The sequence below is a fragment of the Sceloporus occidentalis genome, unplaced genomic scaffold (assembly GCF_023333645.1).
Source record: "Sceloporus occidentalis isolate IW3139 unplaced genomic scaffold, rSceOcc1.0.p SCAF_74, whole genome shotgun sequence".
NCBI lineage: Eukaryota > Metazoa > Chordata > Lepidosauria > Squamata > Phrynosomatidae > Sceloporus > Sceloporus occidentalis.
Window position 1 is genome coordinate 3,420,436 of NW_028317054.1, and position 22,449 is coordinate 3,442,884.

A 22,449-nucleotide genomic window follows, 5' to 3' on the forward strand; every position below is an offset into this window, starting at 1 on the left:
AGAGGGTAGTAGCTCTTATCTTGGTTATGTTCACTAGTAATAGTAACCAGGGGTCACATCCCTACACCCATCGCTCTGTTTAATCATAATTACCCCTTATATCTGTGCACTGCCACGTGTATGGAACAATTGTATACGTTCACACGGCAGACTGCATGGGAAGGGTGTATTTGCACACATTTTATCAGTTAATCTGTATTGGGTTCCCACCCTATTCTTACAACTTCTAATATCTATTAAAGCAAACATACCGTATGTGCATGGTTGCCAACCGACAAATGGAGGAAGAGGATGTCAAATTTTAGACGCTCCCTGGAGTTTTCTCACCATTAACATGTGCAAAACTGGCTTCTTTTGAGGAACATCTTGTTAGGCAAATGCCCTTATTCAGGGTATAATAAAGGTTAACAGATGCTGCCATTAACGTTATCTGGAAACCTGGCCAGACCCCATCATAAAGTGAGTGGAACCTGAAGAGCAACCATAGAAGGGTATCTTCAAAAGATGTCCGATGTCCTACAGGACACCAGGCACTGGAGTCACACAGGGGACGCCTCGCATCTTCAGAGTTATGAGGTCTGAAATATGGTTGGATTCTTATAGTAGGCTCATAATGTGAAGATATTGTGTATGCTGACAGTGTGCCCTTCAAACGATAGGAAACATGGAAGGAAGGGGTTAAATAAGGACTGAGGAATAAGAATGGGCCATCTAACAGGTAGATAGGGGATATTTGGTACCTAACTGTTGGTAATAACATGGGGGACATTATCAACCCACAGTTATTAACGTACAAGGCACCATAACAGCCAAATTCACCATTTTTAAATTTCAGGCTGTCAGGTAGAATTTTTTTAAGGATATATACTATAGTAAAGGGATTTAAAACGAAAAACAAAGTGAGCTTTAGACTTAGGAGAGCTTCAGGGTGCTGAGCATACTGGGAACACCGGGACTGTACCCTGAAAATTGTTACCCTAATACAGGATGTGTCTATTACTGTAACTTCAACTCGTATGCATTGCTTCATCCGGCTAAATGCGGTATTGACTTTTATTTTCCCAGATATACCAGAAGATGGATTGTCACTCTTTTCCTGACATGTGTTTGTTCTTTGGAAGAGCTGATTGCGTCCTTGTACTCTAACCTCATCCACTTGTCTTCCTCTGATTGAGTCGGTCCGCACTTTCTATAAATGGTCTTTTTTGTTTTTATACTATCTGACACTTTTAGAGAACCGTAATAGCTTTTCTGTAATGTAGCTCATTTCTTATTTGCTTTGACTATATTATACTTTGAAAATCATACATTCTAAACTGTTCTCTGTCTGACTTTTTAACCATTTGTATAGAGGCACAAAACCTGATCCAAATATTTTAATACCAGAAATAATTGGTGAGATGGCCTATCTACGCATGTTTGATCAAACACGATGCAGAGAAATTGGCAGCTTGAGATAACTTCTGGGTCTTCATACATAGCTATGCCCAGCGTTCAGAACTCTTAATTTGTGTCGGACCTTCCAGACTCGACCACTGAATAACCATGAAACAGTGATTATAATGGCTTGCAGCTTTACCGGGCTTTATGAAGAAGACGTTCCAACTAGTGGGCCATAGGACAGGACTAGTGGACCATTTGGAGAGCCTCATGTATAAAAGTAAACAAATGGTCATGTAGACTTTGCATGAACTGGAAAGGCAAATCCTGAAGGCAATCACCCAGCAAGTTCTAACATTTAGAAGCCACCAACCTCAAAAAGGATAGAAGGTAGAAGGAGCCCAGAATGCAGGACTACTGGAGGTAAGTGAAACAGTCCAGAGTAGTGGAGATAGGGCAAGATAAAAATAAATCAGGTAGAGGCAGCACACAAAGAGTAGTCAGGTCACAGGCAGAGATCAGGTTCAGGCAGCAATCAAATATAGCGTAGTCGGGTCACAGGCAATGGTCAGGCAACAGATAGGGTCAAACAGGTGGCAAACAGGTTAAGGAGCACAGAACTGGGGACGCTGTGTAGGGTACAGAGCGTCTCAGAATATCTGAGCGCCGACATAAGGGAGCTTGGGAGTTTTATAGAGATCCCAGACGTTGCGTCTGACGTCACGTCTGGATCTCCACCCTCCGTACCGCCCCCAACCACCTCTTTCCTATGGGACGGCACCAGAGATGCCGCCCCTCCAGGGGAAGCCTCTGTCCCCACTCCTCCCCCTCCCTCCTGCATACAGTTAGCAGGAGGAGGAGAATTTAGGGCGGCGTGCCGAAGCGCCGCCCCCTTCATGGGGACCCGGACCACGTCGCCGACGTGTTCCCTGGCTCCCCGCGTGGACGCGGGGAGTGAAGAACACGCTTCCCGTGCTGGTGACCGGGACCAGGAGCCTGCCGCAAGCAGATGCGGTCTGCCCCGGGAGGTACGTCCCGGACCTCGGACAGATGTAGAGTCAGTAGACCTTAATCAGTCCTTGGTCTCCTCTAAGATTCAGGATAGCTTTATGTCTATCCCATGCATGTTTAAATTCCCTCACTGTATTAACCCCTACCATTTCTGATGAGACTGTCCCACTTGTCACCCTCTCGGTAAAGCAAAACTTCCTTACATTACATCTCAATGTTTTTTTAATAGTCTGATCTCTTGATCTTTTATAAGTGAAATATGGACTTTAGCATGGATGGCTTGTTTTGTGAGGTAGAACATTAGAAGGGGCTATATTCACACAGAATAGCGTCCCAGAACACTGCCTGGCGTGTCAGAATTATGGGGGAGCTGGAAAGTAGCATATTTTTCCTAGGGACACACAACTGAAGTGGTGGCAGCCCATGTGCCCTACTTTTCCTCTCCTGATGCCCTTCTCTTCTACAATGATTTGCACAAATACACAATAACTTAATGCTTTAACATGATTTTCATATACTACAATGTCCCAGAGCTATAGCTTCATATATCAGGTTATATTATATTAAGTTTTAATGTTAGGAACTATTTACCTTGCCGCAGGTCAGTAGGATGCTGGGGTAGCGCAGGCATAACTACTAAACTTACCCTATCTTGGAATCACCTCTCCTCTCCTATGCTGTACAGCAGGATAAACCTCATGGAGATAAAGTTATTTCAAAATTCTAGGGGCATTTTTATTTATTGTTTAACAGGGAATATTACTTACAGTGGACAAAAATCATAAGAATGACAAAGCAGTATGATGTATGACTGCGCCTGTCATGATGTAACATGCTATCTGGTCTAAAATAAAGACATAGGAGTCTGTATAAGATAACGGACTGCCTGGAAGAAAAAATGTTATGAACAATTAAAAACCCTAAATATGTGGTTTTCCCATATTTTTAACATATAACTTCTATGAGACAAATATACTGGATTGGCAAACTGGCCATGGATGCCATCATCCGATTTATAGCATTAGGGAACAAGCAGGTATCTCGATAGCTATTTCCTTGCTAACAACTCAAGTTCACTGGCTGAAGAGTTATCGGCCGGCAGCCGTTTCCATGAATATTTATGAGCCACAAATCATTCCCTCTTTATGACACGTTATGAGGAACACATTATACAAATAGAGTGAAATCTGGTTCGCATGACAGCTTCTGAAGTGCTTAAAGAACCAAGGAACCAGGTTATTGCTGCAATTTTAATTGATTACAGTTCCACAAACATGTAGCAGAGTGAAAAAGTGATTTGCCTGAGAAAGTGGGGAAGAAGGAACCGCCAGAACTTGGTGTTCAGGAACATCACTCACCTGTATCATAATAATGCATGACTGGCGATACACCCGTTGGGTTTACGGAACACTATGCAAAGTAGTTAAAGGGTTAAAAATGATGTGTAAATGTATATTCTCCTTTTTTCAGTGCTGGATAGAAGCTCTTGGGTTTCAGAGCACATTTCTGCAATCACCTATACTGTATGCTGCTTAAGCCCCTCTTTTCTCCCCAATATCCATCCTTTCTAGGAGCTTAGATTTTTTGGCAGGTATTCTACAGCCATGAATTCACAATACTGTGCACCTAAACAGCAAAAAACATATTTATTCGTTAGACTGTCTAAATTAAAACATGTTCTTCTGAGTTTCACCAACTGGATAGCCCTGACTCTATTTGGAAGACAGGGCGTCATGTGGTTGTAGGGATAAGGGGTCATATAGAGGTCAGGGTTTAGCAATAGGTCAGGCGGGTTAGGTAATAAAAAGAAAAAAAAAATGTGTAAAGAAGTTTCTGGTTGCGCTTGCGCTGTTTAGTATTGCCGCCTTTTTAGTGTTTGGTGCGCTCGTGGGCACCGCGCGCCTTGCTCTCGCGACTGCCTCGCGCTGTGCTAAGGGCGGTAAGTTGCCCTATAAATAGAGCGTTCATGAGGTACACCTCACTTACCTGCGGCGAACCACTAGCTGTCTGCACTGACCTGTTGCGTCTGGTGAGCAGCAGCATAGCGGGAGAGCCAAGGGAAGAAGATGGAGGAGAAAAAAAAGGGGTGAACCGGTGGTGTATTGTGCTGTCCTGGCTTTAGGGTGGATGGCGTTGAAAGGGTTAAATTATGATGGCACTCTGGGGCTTGGGCCAGGAGTGCTTTTCATGGTTACAAAGTTTCAAGGTTATGTGTGTAAGTTGTTGATTACATTGTAAGCTAAATAAAAGACCACGGCCTGTTTATCCAATCTTAAGTTGTCAGGTGTCTTTATTTGTTACTGTTTTAATTGTGGTGTGTGTTAATATTTGTCAATGGCTGGTTTATATCCCTTACAATCACATGCAATAAACCTCAAAATCTCATAAAATGTCCTGATAAGGATCTGCCGCCAACTAATACCCCAAAAACTGGAGCGTCCCGCCCGCCTGCCGTTTCATTAATGCAGATCCTGAGGTCAGGATAATAGCTGCTCCCATGGCATATGTATAAGGTTTCGCCTACATATATATTAACCTGTAAACACCATAACAGCTTTATTTCGTGTACAGAACTGTAAAATATAGGATTTGTGAAAAATGATTGATCTGTTTTAAAAACCCTACTTTTTTGAATAGTCGATCCCACCAGCATGACGATTATTGGCTTCCTTTTCCTGTTCTTGCGTGAAATGATATTGTTAAGTACTGTTGTCAAGCTCAACCAGTGTGATGAGATGGGGAGGTCAACCATGTGTACATTATGGAAACAAATGTATTTAGTGGCTTGTCACCACACAGGAAAACATACATCCTCTTACCGTGTGATCATGGAATGATCTAGAGAAATGTTTATTTTGTAGAGATGTGTTTGGGTTCTTCACCACGAATAAAGCATGAAACGTCACAGAGCACAGCATGCTTTACTGCCTTCCTACATCAAACCCTTGTGCCATCATGCCCATGTGGCATCATGCGAAGGATTATCTCACCCTGGAGAGTCAGCCGGGGTGAAGGAGAACTTCCGCTCACTCATCGCCGAGCTTTGGTGTGACCTGTAACAGAGCTCATACCTGATCATATCATGTTTTGTGGGTACTCCCTGAGCTGGAACTGGCAAATACCTCTCCCTTTATCCACAGAAGAGAATCTAATACAGCATATGACATATTCCTCGTAAAATAAACTACATAATAAAATCCCCACATTTACCTTCCTAGCTTCCAACCTCTTCCACCTCCATGGTTGGGGAGGGTGTCAATACTTGGAATTTATGTTACCAAAAATCTTATATTTCTCCAAGCTTTACCAATAAGGATGATTTTCTAAAGGAGGTTATGTTTACGGAGACTCTGATTTCTGATCTTCACTTTTCTCATGGCAAGTGGTGGATGCCTGGCGTGTATAAATCCTATCAGGCCTCTCTCCTGTCTAGATTAATAGGATAGTGCTCTCTTACCACCTACAAATCTATACAATGCAGTAAATAATTTTGATTTGGAGGAAACCCCAGGCTTCCAGCACCCTGTCTGCAGTCTACCTCCCTGTAGAACAGCGATTGCAGGTATGGGATACATGGAATGGGGGGGAAAATGTCATGAGCTGATCTCGCCTCTGTTCCTCCCGGGGGTATATTCTACACGAAGCGCCTTAATACCAAGGGCCTGTTCTAGACTAATTCACTTATGGCGGGGGAATTGTGCGCGTCCGCTACTGTTCAGGGTAGACTCCCAAGTATGTTGGGTACTGCTCGCCATCAATCACTACATTTCAAGTCATTGCCAGATATTCGTTCTCTAAATAGACTGCTCTCTAATATTGAAAAGGGCACATTTGATTTCAGTACGATATAGAAACATAGAATTTGACGGCATTTAGCCCATTTAGTCTGCCCATTTTCCTGATGTTACAGCTCAGGGCTCATCATAATAGCTTTATGCTTTTGCCACGCATGATTTAATACCCTCGCTGTATCAGCCTCTACCACTTCTCTTGGGAGGTTGTTCCATTTATTTACCACCCTCTCAGCGAAGTAAAGCGTCCTTACATTTCATCTAATCTTCAGACCCTCTCGTCTTAGATGATGGCCTTTTGTTCTAACATTACCCTGTATTTATTGTGAAAAGATCTTTACTGTGGAGCAATGGAATAAAATATTTGCCCTATCACATGAACACTCTACATCGGCAACGGCCTTCAAGTTTGTATCAAGATGATGGAAATCTGCACTGGGTCTTCCCTTCATTAATGACAGAGTCCAAGGGGGTGCTCCTTGCACATACTGCGGCGCTGACCCTTCGTTTGACTCCTGTGGGGTTTAGACCCTTCTCCCCTACATACTCATCCCACTGTTCAGTTTTCTGACATTTTTATTGAATGCAACAAAAGCAGCAATTCCTGTATTTTCCCCCAAAGTAAGCCACTGGCTGCATACTGTGGAGTTTTGTACTATTGAGGAACAAAAGCTTCTTATAAGTATGAATGGTTATAGCAGTATTGTTCCTGAGAAACAATGCACCCCCTCAGCCAAGAACAAGAACATTTTGCAGGGGGTGAGTCAAGCACCATAACACTTTCACAACGGGGCTGAGCTTGGTTGCTTTACCATCATTGACAGATTTATCTCTTCTGTCATATGGCCCTTCCACAATAAACTATGTAAACGATACCATGTTATGTACCTAATAGTTGTGGTGCAGATGTTGGTCACATAATAAAAAAAGAAATAATATGATGGCTTTGGACCCTTTTTGATGGTATATATATATGATTGACTTTAGAAGATATGAGCTCATGAACAATCTTCAAAGGTGATCTTTGGTACCCAGATTTATAGTGCAATCTGATTAATTTACATTATTTAAATACATGTTATTAATGGGGAAGTGATGTCCAAACAAACTTAAATGGATTTTTTCCAAATGTTTTTACCTTTTACCTACGTTTTCTTTTAATACAACTGAAGGATGCATCTTGTGATTTCTTTCCCAGTTAGCGTTCATTCATTGAGTACCGGAGTACACGGGCCCGTAACATATACACAAGTCACCCACCCAGGCGTGCGTACGGAACTGAATCCTGACATTTTAGCCGAGAGGTATCAGCGGACTCCGTAAATATGTAAGGCGTGTGCGTATATGCAGATATAGTCTGCTCCTTTTTAGAGGACACAAAAAAGAAAACAAAACAATTGTTGGCAACCTAATCTTCCGATTCCCAAGAAAGACTTCCTTCTCATATCCAAATGCAGCTGCCCCACGCTGCCAGTTACTGTACGATACACATGTCTTAAATTCTGTAATCAGCAGCCAGCAGGTGCCGTATCGCATCGAACACACCACAGCCACTCGATCCAGACATCCCCAAACACACAGAGCCTGGTTTTGTCAAATGTTTTATTGAGTGTAGACATCTGGAGTACTGTAAAACATGCATTATCTGTAGATTCAAAAAGAAGCAAGCCACATTGTCCTCCCTGTCAGATGTGTCAGCCTTGGCATACATGATGGAGATTAATGAAGTATCATGAGAGTAGCGACTCCTGAAAGGCATCTATGATTTGAAGTAGGATCTTAATCATTTGAAAAGCACGTTTACTGAACTTGTATTTTCACACGAGGTGACACATTTCATTTCAAAACAAACAGTATTTATTTGGCTGGGGGAAGGAGAGAAAAGGTTTCCCGGTCTGCCAATTTTTAATTTTTTTTTTTGTAACAGAATAATCTGTTTTAATAATAATTATTAAAAAAAAATTGCTTCTCTGCCAAACATTAAAATTATTTCTTTTTTGGTTGTTGAGGTGTATTAAATTTAAAGAATATAATGTCTCCATCTTCTACGATGTAATTTCTTCCTTGCTGTCTGTATTTCCCAGCAGCCTGCAAATACACAAAAGTGACATTAGTAACGAACAGAGGACATATTTCACACTGTGTGCGGATGTGGTTTAACCCAGGGCAGGGATGTGGGGGGCCCTTGGCCCTTTAGGATTTGTCTGATGATCCAGTATTAAGGGTGGGTTAAGCACAGCTGCCTTAGAATATAGAGTACGGTTGCTGTTCACCCGGCTGAGGATGCTGTGGGTTGTGGTCCACTGGCAGCTAGAGCGGCTTCATATTGCCTCCGATCCCTACAAACAGCACGAGTCATGAAATACACGGGAAATTCTAAAGATTTGCGTCAGCTGATGATCACTTTATCGATTACTCCAGACCTATCTGCCATTTGCACATCACGCACCGACAAAGCAGGGGACACCGTGGTGGTTACAGAATAACAATGAATGTACCCAAACTGGTACTGATCGCGGGGAAAACAAATCCAGAATGTCGCCACCTAGTGGTGGAATGAGAACATTTGCAGATTTCAGGGAAGAGATAAAGCTTATTATATCCAGGTCACTGTTGAAATAGAAACATATTTAATTATTTTTATATTCAAGTATTTTTGTGTTATGATGTAATATATATGAGAGAAGAAAAAAAAAAAACTCCCAAAAATCTTCAAATATTTGAAATCAAGCTGAATAGCAGTGTGGCCTTTTGATAATTGACACACTGCATAATATCATCTGAAAACATTTCAAGCCTATTAATGTAATTTGTTTAAATAAAAAAAAAAGGCAATGTTTTCCTCTTGCAGTGTCAGACATTCCATTGGTTTGACAATGTGGGTGAAAACACTGTTTTTGTTCTCTTTACTAGGTATTCAGATCTTATTATATTGCCCAAGAGCACAAATGTTATATTGTAATAATAACAACCATATCAGCTGGTTGTATTTGGGATTTTGTAGCGATATACACATTGGTAACAACTTGCTGCATCTTTCCAGCAGAACAACATATGAACACACTAACAGAATCCTAACGCGGGAAGGGCGTGCATAGCAGGCTTCCCAATATGCTTAAATACTAAAAAATTGGACATTAGGAAAGAAATTCCATGAAAGGCTTCACTTTCTTCCCAAAACAAAGGAATATTTTGAAGATCACTTCTCATAAGTGCAGATTTCACAGCCACTAATGGCTGCGGAGAAACTTTTTTTGCCCCCCAGAATATAGTTGAATATGCCCCCCCAGATATGGTATGAATTTCTGGCCAGGTCCCTATTGCCAAGGTGACCCCCCTACTTCCAACAGCCTCAAAGCTATTATGGGACATCAGGGGTTATTCACTAAACTGTGAGCTACATGTGAGATTACAACAAGGCGCGTTAATAAAATGCATATAATATAGAATATTTGGCTTTAATATCAATCTCTCTATTTGCGGACAAACGCAAGAAACAAACTGTGACACAAAAACATTGCTTAACATCTGACACAGGGATGGATTTTCTGGCGCTTCTCATTCTTTCTGCGATTTGGTTTACAATTAATTAAACGTGATAGTGTCCCTTTAAATACCCCGGGGACTATTTAATCCATTTCCTTTGCTATCCTAAACAACCGGTTGCAAAATCAATACCCATTTGTGAATCTTGAGTATGCATTAAACAAGACGCGTCTAACCAGTTCATTTGCACTTGAAAGCAGCCATCTGTAGAAGGCAGCTTTGCCTAAGCAGATATGATTGCTAATAATGAAATATCCCTGTAGACTACAAAGCGCACACAGAGCTATTCAGCATAGAGTTCACAGCTCCGCCATTAAATTAGTTATGCCGCGCCGGTGTTCCAGGCGCACGCGAATCAAACTTGAAGAGATCGTTCTGATAGCACAGAAAAGGAGCCCTTCCTGGAACGGCACATCTACAGCGAGTCCAACGAATGAAGAACAGGTTAAAAAAAGGGCATTTTATACCCAATTAATCTGCGTTTAAAAAAAGATCCAATTAATCTTTTTTGAGTGCAGAGCAAGAGGAACGCAAGTATGTTCTATTCTTGTTCCTCCAAAAATCTACTTGTTAACAAAGATGGATTGAATGGCAACGGCGTCAACGATAAAAGTTCTTAATTGTACCTATTAACAAATGTCCCTGGAATGATAATATAAGAAAAGAAACATTGTTGTCTGAGCCACAAGCACTCATAACATGGGGAAAAAAAACCCACTTGTGATCCTAATAAAGAATACTGAGAAGACGACTCAAAGCTGGAGCGATGATTCTGCAACATCCGTCATTATTCTCCCATACGTAAAATATAGGATGCGTCTAACTATGCGTTTTAATGAACGATTCCGTAGGGAGCTGTCTCGATGCTGTCACGGCTGTGGGACGCATACAACTCATTTTGCCATCTTACCCAACTGGCTCTCCATTCTTAATGAATCAGCTTTGCAATGATAGGATTTGGGCTGCTGAGGTTACAATCTGATCAGACTTAACATAAACTACTTTATCCGAATCATCGGGATAAGTGCAGCTGGGTTTTTTTTGACTCCGTGTATGTGCCGCCCTTGGCTCCCCGCTGACATTATTTTAAGGTTATCTTACAGCACTGACTTCCCAAGTATAAGAGATATGATTCCAAACCACGCATTTGCTGCACATGTGGCCGCGGAGCCGGGCTTTGGATGCTCACAAGAATTTATGGTTATAAAATACTGTGTTTTACAGACAGACGTCACAGGTCCTCCCGAACGCCCGGTCTAAAGCATAGGCTACCGCTTAAAAAGTCTGCAAATGAGGAATCCGCTAACCTATAACAGAGGTATTCAGACTCTCAAGATAACAGCTGATATTTCAGGCTTTGCAATGAAACGGGTAAAAGGATGTACTATTTCACATTTCCCCAAAAATCCATAACATTCATTAATGGTAAACGAGCACATCTGATGTCCACAAGAATATTGTCACAAACAGAAGTGACATTTAGTATGCTGTGTATTTAAATAGCTAAATGACCTGCGTCGCAATATGCAAAATCTGCGTGCTGACTTGGGTAATGCGTGAGGATCTAGAACCAGAATGTGCATTTATTTCCTAAAGGACGGGCGTGCAGCGGAGCGGACATCAGAGTAGACGGGCTTCACCGCGCTACGTAGTGTCAACTTTGTTGTTGAGATCTTACAAGTGTCATCGCGATGACGTCACGCCGCATTATGCCGAGCAGCTTGAATCTCCTCGCAGAAAAACACGTCAGGTGGTCGGCCCTTCATACTACACAGCGAGGTCTGGGATCTCACTGCAACCCGTCTCCCCGTTTAGTGAATAAGAACCAAGAAGTACAGTGGACTTATAAGCGGTGGCACCTTCTTAACAATATGTAGTAAGAAAAACCTGACGCCTGACAAACACCTCCAGGTAAAAGTAAAGTATTACTTGCGTTCGTCTAATCAGTCCCTCTAGTGTTCAGGACGTGGATTCATTAAAGTGTCCTGAACCCCGCGTTCTTGTGCTGAAGTGCTTCTTCTGGTCCCACGACAATACCCCTCACAAATCAACTCGTGTCGCATCACATTCTGCTACAGACCTCTCTGGCTTTTGCTTTATTTTTCACTTTCTCTTCCTTCTGTGCTGCATAAGGTGTATGCATAGCGGCTAAGAGTCCTAGATCTCTAGGGCAGTCCCTAATTTTAACAGGGTCCACAATTTTAAATCCATATATGCTTTTAAAGGTTTAAAAATGTTCGGTTCTCATGAAGATATAATCGATGACCCAGCAATTAGCTGCAGTAGACCTCAGGCACAAAATAAAAATCAACGACAAGTGACAAGGTAGGCGACGTGACTTGGAATAGACATAACAGGCTGTAACTATTACACAATTTAAAACACTAAGAATAAAAAACATGGAGTAGCACAAATATGTATGTTCTAAATATGTTGCATTTGTAAGTGTGTACATGTACGATACATATGTGTAGATATGTGCCTGAGAAACTATAATCATAACATGTCAATCTCAATGATTTCTTAATATGCCTATACATTGTGCTACAGTACCTATAGTACCTACAGTAATGCTTCTGAAAGCATTTCATTGTCATGGTGGAGGATTTTGGGACATCTCATCGGACGTAGCAGCAAAACTCACTGGGAAATAACATTTAATTTGTGAAGAATACATTTCTCGGTCTAATTAGTTCCACTAAGTGTTGGTTAAATGAAATCAGATGAGTTATGTGTATGTATTTTGGTTTCTGTTGGAGACGAGGAGGCCAGGATGGACACCTTCTGTAGGTAGGACAGACTAACATGATCTGTGTCTGGGTAATTGTACATTGTCATGTTCCAGCAAGCTGCCGAGAGTTTGTTAAAGAGTCAGTTCCGCTGGGAGCGACGCTGGAGGCTGAGAGAACCTGCCGAAGGTGACAGCTACATTCCCTCGTCACCAGACCAAGTTCTCCTGAAACACAAGACAGAGAGAACTCACCTTGGCAGCTGTTTCGGAGCCTTCTTCCTTGAAATCATCGTATTTCATTACCTCCGCCATAATGAAACCCTTCTCGAAATCCGTGTGAATTTTCCCTGCCGCCTGAGGAGCCTTTGTCCCTTTCTGTCAAAAGGAAGAGCAGCAATGAGACTTGCAGTAAGATGAATCGCGGGCTGGGGGTTCTGTAACTTAATGCGAATCTGGACCTCGCTGAAAGTACCAGCGATCCGATAACCAGATAACACTCAACGCAATATATATTGTATATTTCACTCGCTGCAGCCGTGCCTTACTTCATCAAACACTCAATATTTAAAACAAATAATAAAAAAAATATGTATAAAAGCAATTAAGCATATGTATTTTACACACACACACTTTTTGTTAATGATAGTTTTTAAATATGTCCAACCTTGGTTTTTGTATTAAATTACCAACACAAGCACTAATCATTAGATAAATCAGTCTGCATTTATTATATATATATATTATACCAAGGATGAACAGAATGTTCTTTATTGTTATTATTATTATTATTATATACCAATAAACATTTCTAACTTAAAAAAATACTTGGTGGATAAATTCAACCACACAAAACTGCAGTAAAAATAGTCGCTTCCATCCAGCAAAGTGCCTGTTTTTGCCTAATAACCGCCCGGTGAGACGACGTGGAGTTGCGAGCTCAGCGCAGGCATGAAAACCGCTTTGAGAAATAACGGTGACCTGAGGCTGCTTAATAAAGCGTGGAGATCTGCTCAGGAACATGACATGCTAAAGCGCAGTTTTTACAATAAAAGATCTATCGCTCTAATATGGCTATTCACTCGCGCTTACCCGACTAAACACCGCGCCTGCACATTAGGCTGGGGCTAGCTGCGATCGCTCATACGGCAAACTAGCTATCATTTATCGAAGCCCAAGCTTTAGCAGTGAAGGCAGGCTCAACAACAAGTTCCATACAACAAGATCGATCCGGCTTCCCTGCCCCTCCGTATAGCAAGCTAGCGAAATAACATAAAAACCCTCAAATACGTTTTATACGACGACTTCATTCTATTGGAAATTAATTTCAAACTATAGTATATTAAAAATCAGCATGATCAGTGATGTTTGCGTGCAAAGGAACATGAGCAGCTTTTGTTTCTTTCCCATGTAATAATGGCTTAATTGAATAAAATTCTTCCAACGTTAAGATTCATATATAGTGATTATAGATACAGTGAGTATAATGTACAATAGGATAGTATGTGCAAATATGGTGCTCTGTAGGGATTTAGATATACATTAACACACACTCGCACACGCTTACATAAACACTAAAGCGGCAAGCAGGCAGCCCCAATATGTGTATTTTTAGCCCCGACCTCAGGCCCTGTCAATGCGAAGGAGCCCGGCATACGATTATAAGTCAGGAGCCCCCGCTGCAAGGATTTAATCTCTCTTGTTTTCCTCTAGAAATTGTACTTCTTTGATCGGAATCAAAAGGAATGCTGAAGTCTTTGTACGTTCCTGTAATAATTACATATTTTGTAATACATAATTTGTAGCTACGTGCGCGTCAATGTATGCGGGAATAATAGACGCCATCACAGAGGGTATTTCCATTTAAAAGCAAACCATTTCACTTCTCATTGTCCTTTGGGAACAAATTAGTCAGTCGCCGCGGGCACAATCAGTGAATATCAATATTTTAAGCCCATATCATCGCGGTTTTTATTAGTGTCTGGATGGTATGTATGGCATTATCGGAACAAGGTCTACCTCTTAAATTATAAACCACTTAAAGAGATGAATTATTACACACTGGCGTTGCGTTTTGGAGGCCAGCTGTGTATCTGCAAGAAGTGTAATGATGTTATATGGCTTTCAAAGCTGAAAATGTAGCCCAGGCAAAGAAAGAAGGGGGTGGGGGGGGCAAAAAAAAATACAATAAAAAGGCAGGGGGAGGAAAAAGGAACACCTACAATCCAAACAAAGTTACTGAATACAGAATGAAGTGTAACATCAATTTCACTGCAGAAGAACTCGGGTCACACAGATTAACCAAGCATAATACGGGGGCTTCTTATCTCTGACCGCAGGAGGAGGGGAGCCAGATTCTACGGGATGAAGAAATGCAGACTATGTCATTGTTACCGGCCTCCATCAATGCCGCAGCGCTGTCACCGTTCAGCGGCTCTCAAATAATTAAACTTATCCCGGGCACAAAAAGCTCATCTGTAATGACTGGCGAACCTCCGCCGCAAACTACAAAGTAAGTGGCCGATATCAATCTGAATTCAGTTGGCGAGGGACTGAAGTAAGGAGCCTTACCTTGATGGTCCATGCGCGTACTTCGTCGGGGCCCGCGGTGAAGAAGTATTCGAGCTGAAGTGCTGCGTATCCAGTTTTAATAATCTTGGATAAGGCGCTGAAACAAGAAAGCAAATAATCAGTTTACAGCACGAGAGGGACGGGCTTAACAAAAAAAAAAAAAACGAAAGAATGAATGAATGAGCATTCAGTAACCGGGTTCTACAAACCTCGGCTGCGCTCATCGCTAAGTAAATACATAGCAGAATAAGGCGGCTGATGGTTTTAACCCTGACATTGCCGATAGACAATCCTGTGCTTATTATATATTTACTATATCGGCTCGCTGCCATATAAGGTAAAACACTAAACGTGCCCCCCCCCATGATAAATATACACGGATTCCACACGCCAGTAACATAGGACACAGAATTTTCCGGGCTGATTGTTCAAATCCCTTCCAGGTCTGAGGATAAACCCCCCCCCCCCATAAAAAAAGCACCTATGCTATAATTAAAAACACTGAGCGGAGATGACAGATGACAGTTAAAAACTTAATTTAAAATAAATCTTTTCAACTATGTCTCATGCTAAAGAAAAGGAGAAGATTCCCTCTTTATAATGGTAATTACCCTGTCATTTATTATTCTATCAGCGCGAGCAATTAAATTACAGCAAGGAAATAGTTGATAATAAAGTGTAGGGAAAAATGAATGCTAATTAACCTTTGTGTCACTTTCTCCTGCAGATACTTCTGCTTCTCCTCATCACTCATGTCTTGCAGCTGGAGTTCCAAGGCTCCGCTAAAAGGAATGACCAAGGCCCCCGGGTCATGCTTGTCCACCCACTCTTTAATTTTTATCAACCTGTAGACAAAAAAAAGGGCACAACATTATCTTGTAGCGCATGCATGACTGTGCCACATTCATTATTATCAAGTAGCCCATCCATATTCATAAGCGTCGCACGACTTTATGATGCCATCTTATTGTGTATAGCTTTCCAAGGTCGCGGCATTAACAGGCTTCAGGTGTACTCCATGAATACTTCACTCTTCTCCGCTTTTACCTTGGACGCCGCGTCTGCCGGTGGAGGATTATTAAAAGGTCGGGGGGGGGGGAGCTTACAGTTCCGTATTCACAAAAAAGGAGAACGTGCGATAGAAACGAGAGGAGAAAAAAAGACACAAAAGTGAATAGGGGTTTAATTGGAAGTTTCAAAACCGGTTGGTAAAGTTCATCTAAGTGGCGTCTTGGTCAATAGCCCGCGTGGCGTTCTCATCGGGATGTCAGACGTGCGATGACTGCTCTGAACGGTTAGGGGGCGAATTAAACGATCTATAGAAATGCACATAATTGGTTAAAAAAAAGAAATTTGAGGTGAGGGCACTGGATGTTCTTTGCCTTCTTCCATATGCTCTGTATAAGCCCTGTGGCAACAGAAACTATGGCATCCATGAATACAATAATTATAAAAAATAAAAAATCTTGACCCTTTGCATGCCAGAGCGGAGAAAATGCAAAACAAATCATCCCAAACGCCGGAGAATACTAATAATTGTGATCCTCAGACACGGAACCTGCATTTAGGATAAAACCTGGGGCGTTTAGGATAATTTAAACTATTATACTATACTATTGTTTAGCTCCACAATGGCACACTGGATTTATATTAATTGCAAAGAAGGCTACAAGGGGAACATGTACACTAGCCAAGTGATGAAATTATACATAAAGCCCAGCAAATAAACTGCGAAGTTACATCCACAACTCAAAAAGTGGGGCTTCCAACATTAGAGCGCCAGAGATGCCATCCCTTTTCTATATTGAAGTCATAATGTAACTAAATAACCAATATTTTATAACAAAAGCTCACGGATGTGATATTTTAAGTAGTCTTACGACTTTTTTCTTTAAGCTTGCAAGTGTGGTCATCTTTACCAAACGTACCCGTTTATCTTAAATAAAAGCTAATAATAGTTAATAAGCAAAACGGGTGGAGCCATATTGGTCAAAAAGAATATGGAGTCTTCGGTTGGCATCCCTGTGGGGTAAAGCCTTGATCTGTAAGGGGAAATAAATGGTACATCACTGATTTCTGAATTCCTGTGCCAGCCTCAGACGTGGAAATGTTTTATCCCAGAGACGATCGTTCCCATGAACATGTGATGCTAATAAATAAAACTAGTGCATAAACCTCTGCCAGCATACTTCGTGATAATGCTAGACTCACAAGACCCTTCCAAAGGTTGATTCCTTCCCATCATTCCAGAGTGCAATTGTTAGAGCCCCTCCATAATAAGGACCTATTATTCTTCTAACAAGAAAGATCACATTTTCAATGATGCAATGACAACTATTAGATCGCAAGCTCAGCTGCCGGAGGTTAATGAAATACAGAAAAAAACTCAGCTTTCCAGAAAGAAAACAGAAATTTGCATATATTATCCAAAACCGAATCCTCTCTTCGTATATATGATTTGCAATAATTGCAGAACAGCGTTTTAAAGCTGCAGTGCGGGTCGCGGCTCACCCACTGCACACCATTCACTGTCACTGACAGAAGAAGTCCCGTCATCATCATCATCCACTGCTTGACCGTCCTTTTGAGTATTATGTATTGATTTATATAGCGCCATCATATTCCGCAGTGCTGCACAATACGTAGTACATCACATAATCTGGATTTTACAGAAACTCAAAAGATACCCCTATAGTAAATGCCCCTAAATGAAGGGGGTATTCTCAAGATGACTGTAGGCAATATACTTTAACATTTTGCAATCTCTTTCTTTCATAAATAGTCCACGTTCCCTTTTTAGTTATTAGCCGATGCTTAGCTGGTATCAGGCCGCACTGCAACCAGTAAACCTTGCCACACGGGGAGGAACAAACGACACAAAATGAAGAGCCGGTAATAAGATTTCCCCCCCGATTAATGGCAGCGAGAACTGTTTGAGGGTCTCTATGAACGGAAGGGATTATTGCACACGAATATGTGATATTCATTATCTTGGCCCCACTAATCTGCAAGATTTAAAACAGGGTTGTTATGGCTATTGTCGAACGAGTGGTTGGAAATTACGGCCTGTGAGCGTTTGAATAGTCGATGTAAATGGCACCTCGGGGGGAAAAAACGAACCCACAAGTTCATCAGCAGTCGTGTCAAAGGCAGCAGCAGGTGATGGCAGCTATTATGAGATTAAATGCAGACGCAGAGGATGACTTGCGTGGGGACTAACGGTTTTTACTAGTGTTATTGAGAGCGGCTCATTTGTTTGGTTGCTCTCCCTGTTCTAGATTTTATTTTACAAGCCTGCGTTACTGTACCATTTCAAATGTGCACCCCAGTGAATATTCACAACCAAACCAGGAATTGTCTAGCTGAGCTGACACTTTAATAGTCCAATACTAAGATTCGGTTCTGGAACTAAACAAATAACTAAAAAATAAAAAAAAAAATATCAAGAAAACCATTACTGGATATATTCTCAAACGAGTCACGTGTAGTAAACCTAGATTACCAGTGAAGAATACACCAACTGGGAATAACTGGACATTTTCCATTTGACCAAAGTCTGTTGAGGACACTCCACATTTACCTATACCTACCAAAACATGGATTTTTTATTTTTTTTTACTATACCCTCAGAGAAGAGAAATAAAAACTGAATATGAAGAAAAATAGGACCGTTTTGATGTTCACGTGCATTATATAAAGGAGCAGCCCAGATCCCTCATGAGTCAGAGTCAGGAATTTTTTTACACTGTTCCTTGCAGGACCCCACAAGACTCAGAAGTCGCACAATATATTTTTTATAAATGTTTTTTAAATTACAGCGAGAGGCTCAGGCAACCGTGATTTATTCACTCAACGGACTCTCTGCAGATGCACCAATCACAGTTCACTATTCTATGATCCATACAGAACTTAGAGCTTTCATCATGGGGGGAATTTCACAAACCACCGAAATACATTTATGACAACACAGAAAAGTCTAAACTAAGACAGTGTGAAATTATTGTAGTTTTAACCTAAACAATTGGAGTACTAGTGCCCCAATTTAAAGCAGACCAGGCATGTTTTCAGCCAAGAAAGGCGCGGATTAATAAAATGCAATAATAAAAATCCAGAACCTACAACACTAAATATCTCTTAAACTCAATCTTTTACAAAAACGCTTCTTATGATGCAGCAGTGTCTGCACTCCCCTCCCTACCTCAGCCTGTTAAATACAGATGATAAACAAATAGAGTTACTGATGGCACCGGTATCGCACACATTCACTTTACAGCATTTAGCATTGTCCAAGAGAGAACACACCAAGACATTTTGGACAATGCGATGCTTCCAACGTTGTAGGAACAGTTTGGGGAAGGCACTTTTTTATTCCGCCAAGACTGTGCCCCAGCGCACCATGCAAGGTCCATAAAGACATGGTTGGATGAATTTGGTGTGGAAGAACTTGCCCGGCCGTGCAGAGCCCTGACCTCAACCCCATTGAACACCTTTGGCATGAACTGTAAAGGAGATTGTGAGCCGGGCCTTCTCATCCAACATCAGTGGCTGACCTCTACTGGAGGAATGGGCAAAAAATCCCACAGAAACACCTCAAAATGTCAATATCAAAGTCCCTGGTGGGCTAATACCATATAGTATAGTATACACAGATACAGTAATTTGAGATTAGGACAGAATTCACAATGCTTAGAGGACCAATGCGGCATTACATGGGTTACAACACTCGCTGCTGTAACCACTCGTTGGCGCCAGTACCAACAAGGTTTATATTTTATACTGGGGCCAACAAATAGTACACTGTCATTTTAAAAGCATTGCCTTTGGGTCCTTGGGGAGATTATTTGCATTCCTTAGGTCCTCTAATGTGAAATTCACATGAATAAAGACTTACAAATCATTTCTGTACTGCTACGGAGAGACTCAGCCGGTGAATGCTCTATTGTACCTTAACTATAATTGGCAAAAAAAATGACAGTGTAGAGAACCACAAGCCTAATAACAAAGGAGAAAATCTTAAAGTGTTGACAGATGAGCTTCACAATTCAGACTCAAGGCTGCCACATTCTACCCACAAATGAGCACAGAGGTGTAAAGGTTTCCAGAGTGACTGACATCGGACTTGCTCTTTTTTATTTTTCACCGACAGAATAACGCACTGAAATACACTCAGCGGCTAGCACCATTAACGTTCTACAAACAACCACAAACTGACGTTCTTATACTACTAGAGGATCTAGAACAGTGAAAATGTTAAAGTACCTACATGTGAATGAGAGATTTAGGCTCAAGTCACCCTGTATGAGCAAACCTAAAGGCTACCCAGGGGAAAGCCGAAGGACAACTCTAAACGAGAGTCTACAACGAGGATATCCCGCTTTCTTTGAAGGCAGTTACCTGCAGCAACTAAAACGATCTTACGGAGGGAAAAATCGGAGAGATAAGCGACGACTGTTTGTGAATAAAAACACAAGTAAGTAAGCATGTACAGTCCACATTCTCTATTATGACTGCGAGAGCAGGAGGACAGGCAGGATTACATTCTACATCACGCTAACACTTCTGTGGTGGAAGCGGACAGCTGAAACGATCATGGCCAGAACCCTAAAATAAACCTCACACCTTCATTCCCTACCTATGACTTTCCCACTTCCCATCTTCAAAGACTGACTTTTTAGGCCCCGTGGAAGAGAGTTTGGAAGACAGAGCTAATTAGTTATGCAGGGTCTGCCCCATATATCACAGATATACCTAACTTATATAGAAGACAAGCAACAACACACACACATGTAGAAACATATGTGTAATAGTGCCAAAAAATGTTTGTATTGCCAATTAATTCACTAATTTGGCTGCAAAATAAGCTAGAAAAAGTAACAGACTATACGCATAGGATTCACTTAGGACTGGTAATGAACATCAGAGATATCTTCTAGTCTTCTTGTAGATATTTGAAGAAGAAAAAAAAAGAGCCAAATAATTCACACATACCACAAATATATAATTGGCTGTGCAAACATAAGTAACGGGCAATTAATGTTGTATAAAAAGGAGAACCATCACACATCGTGTCCTTGGGCACGTTCGCAAACTTCTCCACCGCTCTGCCTTTTACTCTACATTTGGGAATACGCTCCTGTGCTGTGTCTCGTTCAACAGCAATGGCCAATGTTCCAGTACCCTGCATTTTCTATCAAGTAAATATAGAATATTTATAAAATATTATAATACGTATAATTGGTAGGGGCCCCTAGTAATGCTGCAGCCAAAACCTTATCTCCAACTTCTATAAACAAAGCATTACGTTATAACTCTTATCACACTCGTACCATTAAATCAATACATCTCAACACAGTTTGACAGCAATTTAGCATATTTTGGATTAAAATAAGCAATATGTATATATTTAACAACCCATCGTATGTGTATAGCAGAGAAGGACATCTTAACACCCTGCAATCAGGAATTGCACAATTATTTCTCCCAATTAACTATCTCTGCTCTACTGTTATGTTGCTGATTGTTGTGGTTTGGTTCAGACAACCTTTGTTAAGTTTGGTTGAGAAGGGCGATAAGTAGAAGCTATAAGTATGGGTGGTTTTAACTAATGAAGTCAGTTATAACGAGAGCTGCGATAACAAAAGTTCCCCTTTAACCCCTTAAGGACCGGGCTCGTTTTTTCTTTTTGTACCCTGTGGGACCGAGGCTGTTTTAATACTTTTGTGGTGCTTGTGTTCAGCTGTAATTTTCTCCTCACCCATTTAGTGTACCCACATAAGTTATATATTGTTTTTTTCAGGACAAGATGGGCTTTCTTCAGATACCATTATTTTGATCGTATCATCTTATTTACTATAAAAAAAAATAAAAAAAACATGGTGAAAAAGTGAAAAAAAACCACATTTTATGACTTTTATTTGAAAAATCTTTTACTCACCTAAAAAAGCAAGTAAAAAAACTAGCTAAATAGATTCTACTACTTGTCCTGAGTTTAGAAATACCCAATGTTTTTATGTTTTTTTGCTGTTTTTTGTAAGTTATAGGGCAATAAGTACAAGCAGCGTTTTATGATTTCCAAATCTTTTTTAACAAATCTGGTCATTCTGCCTCCATCTCCTCTTTGGAATATCTTTGAAGCCGGTTAACTCAATTTAACCCATTCAAACCATATATTTTTGAAAACTAGACACCCCAGGGTATTCCAAATGCTGTTATTTTAACCCTTTCCATGCACCAATTATACAACTACACTTTGTCAAACTTTGTAATAGTAATTTTTTTTTATTTTTTTCACACAAATTGTACTTTAGTTATAGATATACAGGCTCCCCAATGTGTGTTCAGGAACATCTCCTGAGTGCAGTGATACCCGACATGCATGGGTTTGTCGTGTTGTTTGAGATTTAAAATGCCACATTTGGGAAG

General features: G+C 41.0%; 1 protein-coding gene across 2 annotated transcripts in view; it reads right to left on the minus strand.

Moving 5' to 3' along the window:
- Positions 1–8,168: 8,168 nt before the first annotated feature.
- Positions 8,169–22,449, minus strand: part of LOC149285967 (obg-like ATPase 1) — a 67,189-nt gene continuing 52,908 nt past the window's right edge. Inside the window, exons 8-11 of one of the 2 annotated variants that reach the window (XM_089494713.1) lie at positions 15,732–15,872; positions 15,028–15,124; positions 12,712–12,834; positions 8,169–8,270 (exon numbers count right to left, since the gene is read on the minus strand). In XM_089494713.1, coding sequence (XP_089350839.1) covers positions 8,169–8,270; positions 12,712–12,834; positions 15,028–15,124; positions 15,732–15,872 — 463 coding nt within the window. The remainder of the gene's footprint in view (positions 8,271–12,711; positions 12,835–15,027; positions 15,125–15,731; positions 15,873–22,449) is intronic. The other variant, XM_089494714.1, reaches the window with a different exon arrangement.